Below are 6028 nucleotides of genomic sequence, written 5' to 3'. Positions count from 1 at the left end.
TAAAAGGTCTAGCCTAATATAAGTACATTAAAAACTCATGGTTTTGGGGGGGTAGAGAGTTTTTATGAATTAATTAAATTTATATGCCACCCATCTCATTGTTGAAGCCACTCTGGGCACTTTTGTTTCAGATTATGGGTTCACTTGGCCACCAAAATGAAAGATGAAGGAAAATGTATTGAGGACATCAGACAAAGGGCGAAATGGCCCATGACGGGGCAACAATTTTGAGTCACTAAGTTCAAATGGGCATTAATAAAATAATTAAACAATTTTTGATCCATGGTACCTCAAATGGGCTTTCTACAGAATGTATCCAAAATCCAACTCTAGGAGGAAACAAAATTTGGGGAAGTTATGGCTGCTTCCATGCTACTGGCTGCTGTGGTCATGTGATCTTTATTTTCAACGTTCTGTGATATTTTCCCAGCTAGTCTTGCAATCCCTCCGTCTCCCATCCAGCAGCAGTCATTTATCTGCTTGCTAGGAAACAGAGGGAAAGGGAATTTCCAATGCTCCCTTCAGCTCCCTGCTCCATATGGAAACTCAATGGGGAAGCCAGCAGGAAGTCAGAAATCACTCCTGCTTCCACTGGGTTGTTTTTTTTTTTTGCCCATCTTTGGTCATGTTTCTGTTTTGTCAAAGAAATACCCCCGAAACAATGACCCAATGGAATACAAGTTTTGTGTGTATGTGCATTTGTCTTTCTGTTTGCCTATTTGTCAAGTCAAAGCAGCAAACATATTTAATACTCCTGATTCCTACGTTCTTCACAAGGAACCTGTGAGGTGAGATCTGAGCAAATGACTGGCAAGAATCACTACACCAAACTCTCTGTCTTAATATAGGAAGTCTTCAGCTTATAGCTGATTGCTTAACGACACTTCAAACTGATGATGTTCCCAGAAAGAATGTTTTATGGCCTGCAAGGCACTTTCTACAGTTGCAAAATGTCACATTCCCCTCCTCGGTCACGTGATCATGATCTGAGGGCTTGGTAACCTGTTTGCATGTATGACCGGTTGCCAAGCCCCCATAATCATGTAAATGCCATTTGCTTTTCTTCTTCTTCTTCCAACTAGCCCAGAAAGTCAATGGGGAAGCTGGCAGGGAAGGTTGCAAGCTGTTGCCTCCTATTGAGAACTCCGTCTCAACCCTGGAGCCTGGCTGAAAAAGTCCTGTGCAAAAAATCAGCACAAGTGCAATTGAAGTCTTTCAGCAGCAAACTCTTTCAGCCAACCCACAGAGAAGAGAGGGAGTTGACATTCAAGTAGGGTTTTTAATCCCTGAGTGGAACAAAATGAAGAGTGCAAGGGGTTTCACAAGTGTGCAGAAGGCCAGGCACGGGTTGTGCACTAGTGTCTCTCTCCACTCAATGGGCTGAAAATCCTGTTAGGATTTTGGCAGGGAGGTTTTTCAGCTCCTGAACGGAAAGACACTTATATGCCACCTGCACCAGGCCTCCCAGGATCTTCTCACGCACCAATCCCCAGTACTTCGTGCTCTTCACGTGGAGCTCTGCCTACTTAATGACCTTGTTGAGTTGTTGAGTAAAACAATCACATGATCTCTTGCTCAATAAGTATTTCAGTCAATCACTGAGATTCTGCTGCTAATTGTAGTCATAATTCAAGAACTACCTGTACTTTATTTCACAACCTACTGAAAAAGTAATCTCTTCTTGTTGTCCCAAAAATCTTCAGGCGGAGAAGGTGAACAGCACTGGCTGCTTCTGGAGGTACAGGTAGTCCTTGACTTACAACAGTTCATTTAGTGCTTGTTTGAAGTTACAATGGCACTTTTCACACTTATGACAGCATCCCCATGGCCACGTGACGTGCATTCGAAGGCTTGACAATTGGTTCATATTTATGACAGTTGCAAGGGTCCTGGGCTCACCTTTTGTGACCTTCTGATAAGCAAAGTCAATGAGGAAGCCAGATTCACTTAACAACCGTGTTACTAATTTAATGACTTGCAGTGATTCACTTAAGAAATAGGAGCAAGAAAAGTCGTAAAATGGGGCAAAAGTCACTTAACAAATTTCTGACAGCAACAAATTCTGGGCTCAATTGTGGTAGTAATTCGAGGACTACCTGGACTTTGACATCTGCTCTTGAAATTGAGGCTGCAAGATAAAACTCTCTTTGACTTTTAGCTGAGCTTCCTTGCCAAGAAGTGTCATGCCATTGTCCCAAAGGTCCTTTTTCAAGAGGCAACTGGCCTTTCTGCTTTTTCTTTGATAACATTTCGCTTCTCATCCAAGAAGCTTCTTCAGCTCTAGATGAGAAAGCCAAACGTCTTCAAAGAAAAACCAGAAAGTCCAGATGCCTTAAAAAACAAAAAAAAGCAGCAGCTTTGGGACAACCATGACCTGGATGACTGAGAATCTCCATAGCCATGTCTTGCTATCTCTTTCTTCAGCGGTGCTTTGAGGACTTCGAAGCCGGGGATTCCTTGCTTTGGGGTTTTCCATTCCAATATTACCACCTTCATGTCCAGTCCACGCACGCTCGTGGCTATCTAAGCTTACACACACCGCAAGAAAGCGCCTCCATTGTAGTGAATTCCCTCCCCCACTCCCTCGCTCTCCTTCCTCCGGCCTCGGTGATTTCGGCGCTCTCTGCTGAGCCTGCCAACGGTTGTGGCCCGGCTGCCGGGTGAGGAGGAGCCAAGGCGGGGTTTCCAGAAAGAGGGCAAGGCCCGAGCCTTCTCTGTTGCCGGCAGCCGCCACCTTTTTTTTCCCGACGTCCCTCTTTGTGGCGAGCCTGTCCTCCGGTCGGCCAGTCGCCGCTTCGCCGCTCGGGGTGTGCGCTCGCCCTTTTCGTTCTTGCTGCGCCGCCATGGCCGTCTACAGCAAGTTCCTCACCGCGCGCTACTCCACCATGGCCGGCACCGCCGCTGCCGCCTGCGCCTTCCTCTGCCTGCTCAGCAAGCGGCGGAAAGCAGCCGCTGCCGCCTTGCACGGGTCAGTGACTGGGGGATCGAGTGGGTCGGGGGCGGCCGGCTGGGGTCGGGGGCTGCGATCGCCAAGCCGGGCGGCAGGCTGGCTTCTCCAGGGTCTCCCCGAAGATACAAGGTCACCCGGGTTGGGCGAGGTTGGGTTGGGATGGATGATCTTCCCCTTTCCTCCAGTAACCTAAACGTCAGTTCCAGCCCGGGAGGTGGAAGGGAAGGCTGAAAAGGAATTTCGCAATTGACAGAGGTCAATAAAAAGCGGCGCCGTTGAGCTGCTGATCCCTGGGGAAACAGGTGAATGTTCAGCAGGTGTGCCTTTTTTCAGCGGGGCCTGGTGGGTGGGTGGGTGGGTTGGGGGGAGGAGGCATGCTATTTGTCCGATCGTAGAAATCTTCCTTCAACCCAACTCTTGCCCCTTCCAAACTCATGATCTAGTCCTGTATGCTTGGATCTGTGTGTGGGGTCACCAAAGGATCCCAGGCCATCCTGGGCTGCCCTTCGTGATGAGAGAGCAATCCAATGCATTATCTGGAGGGTCTCCTATTATTTCTTTCTGATATTTGAAACCCAGTCAATTGGAAAACATAAACAGTGGGTGCAGGGTTTAGGTAGGACTTAATGTTCCAAGATTTGTATGGGTTTGTACTCAGTAACCGTGACCAAGTTTTAAGATAAATCGAAGCTATGATATCGATCTTTGACTTAGAGTGACTTGCTCGCTAACTGGCACTGGTGTTTGCTCTGTCTTTTAATTCCACAAACATAGTAGAACATAGCTGTTCTTCTTTGTTAGGAGGAAGAAATTGTACTACTTTAAAAATGTATATTATTTTAATTTTACAATCGTAATAATTATCCTTCACAATATACTCAGTGGCTCTTGTACAAAAGATCTAATTGACACAAACTGCAAAGGGCAACCGCAGACTGTCCTATATGAAACATGATGTATGCATGGACATCTGGAGAAAAAAAATGCTGTAAAAGTTGAATCTTCTGAAGGGTAGTTAACAAATAGTGTTATTGTTCAGCTTGTGAGATTCCCTGTTGAAACACTGCAATGTGGGTAAACTTATTATTGCTGGTATATACAGTACTATGCAAGTCTTAGGCCACCAGTAGATTTGTTGTAGCAGTTATATAATGACCTTTTATAATTATATCTCACTCTCCTTATTAGAAGCAATCAGAAAATACAGTATTCAAAAGCAAGAAAAAAGCAGAAGAAACAGCTCCCATAGGTTAAAGGGGCAAGTATTTAGTGTGACTACTCCTTACACTTGAGCAACAGCAGACACCTGGCTCCTATAAACCTAAAAGGGATGGAGCCCTAAGTACTGGCAAGTAGGTCACCTGTATGTGTCTTTCTATTTCATGCCAAAATGACAGCTGTGCAAAAAGGTCTTATATTAGGTTTGTGCAAGACACATGCTGTATGAATGTAATTCATTGGAAGCTTGCTAATAAGACCAACATTCAATCACATCATTCCAGTGAAAATGCCAAAGTTCACAGAATTTGACAGACATAAAATTATTCTTTTGCATCAGTGAGACTACTCAAAGGGAAATCAACAAAGAAGCAATATTTGAGATGTGGTATTCAAGATTGAAAAATAATTATGGATGGCCATTAAAACTTTGCATCAAATCAAATCAAATCAAATGATGGCCTAAGATTTTTTACATACTACTGTATAGCTTTCAAGTTTGTAGCTGTGATAACTGAGGCAAAAATAATAGTTTGGGTACTATTTTATGGTGTGTGTTTTTTAACTTAGCACTCAAACAACAATTTTAAACATTTGTAGGCTGGTATTGCCAGAATTAAAATAATCAGACAACAATTTGTTGGTCTTCATACAAGCAAATCAAGTTTTCACATGAGTTAAACACCCACACCCACACCCACACACACACACATTATATGCTGCCAGAAAGGAAAACATTTCATCCAATTTACAAATCCAATAGCTATCTTATTTTCAGTGTAAATGTAGACCTTGATTGTGCATTTGTTTTCCTGAAATTCTATTTAATTTTTAAATGATCTCTCATACTCCTTGGATTTGGCAACAGGTTTTGTGTATTTTATAAATTACCTGACAAGTAGCTCATATCTATATACATACTAATGCATGTTGCCTTTATTGAAATGCAACCTATTTTAGTTAGTTATTTAGAACAGGGGTCTCCAACCTTGGCCACTTTAAGATTTGTGGGTTTCAACTCCCAGAATTCTGGGAGTTGAAGTCCACAAGTCTTAAAGTTGCAAAGATGGCTGAGAAATTCTGGTAGTTGAAGTCCAAAAGTCTTAAAGTGGCCAAGGTTGGAGAGCCTTTATTTAGAACATTTATAGAGCTGTCCATTTTTAAGCCAAACTCTGGGTGTCTTACAACTGAAAAAAATAAACCAATATATGCAACAAAAAAACATCAGGCGCAATGAGTACACTTTCAACATGTGTTGGATGCATCATCCAACATTCTCTTCCCACTCTAACCTCACCCTATCTCAACACTAGAGGGAAATGCCAGGTCTTACCATCTTCCTGAGGATTAAAAGGATGCGGGCCGGTTGGATCCCAGGCAATGGAGAAAGCATACTTGCTAGGACCTATAAGATGGTAATGTTTAAGGCAGGTGTCAAACTTAAGGCCTGGGGGCTGGATCCGGCCAGCAGGGTACTTAGATCTGGCCCTCAAGGCCACCCTGGAAACAGCGAAGGACCAGCCGCTGTGCCTCTGCCAATGAAAACAGGCATACGGCCCTCCCAAGCTCTGTTTTTGCTGGAAGAAAATGGAACTCAGGAGCCCATTTTCACTGGCAGATCACTCAGGCCACCACAGGTGCCCCCAACACAAGTGACATCAAGCTGGCCACACTCTGAAATGTAGTTTGACACCCCTGGTGTTTAAGGGAAGGGGTTGGGACTGTGCCCACGCTATCTGCTTTGGTGGAATTAGTAAATACAGTCAGGGAGAGGCAGTACTGCAGATGACTTGGCCCCAGGCCAGGTAAGATTTTAAAGGTGATAATCAGCAACTTAATTGGACCCAGAAAGAAACTGGG

The 6028-nt window shown here is 44.1% G+C and overlaps 1 protein-coding gene across 4 annotated transcripts in view; it reads left to right on the top strand.

Annotated features, from left to right (window-relative positions):
* The first annotated feature begins 2679 nt into the window (after positions 1–2679).
* ABCD3 (ATP binding cassette subfamily D member 3) overlaps positions 2680–6028 on the top strand; it is a 52904-nt gene continuing 49555 nt past the window's right edge. For 2 of the 4 annotated variants that reach the window (XM_026700350.2, XM_087930197.1), the window contains exon 1: positions 2708–2968. In XM_026700350.2, the coding sequence (XP_026556135.1) occupies positions 2844–2968 (125 nt within the window). In that variant the 5' untranslated portion in view covers positions 2708–2843. Of the gene's footprint in view, positions 2969–6028 lie in introns of all 4 variants that reach the window. The other 2 variants (XM_026700349.2, XM_087930198.1) reach the window with 2 other exon arrangements.

Source organism: Pseudonaja textilis, chromosome 3 (assembly GCF_049901715.1).
Source record: "Pseudonaja textilis isolate UNSWEBS1 chromosome 3, rPseTex1.2, whole genome shotgun sequence".
In the NCBI taxonomy this organism is placed as follows: Eukaryota; Metazoa; Chordata; class Lepidosauria; order Squamata; family Elapidae; genus Pseudonaja; species Pseudonaja textilis.
The sequence above is the reverse complement of the archived record's forward strand: the minus strand, read 5'-3'. Positions and strand labels throughout refer to the sequence as shown.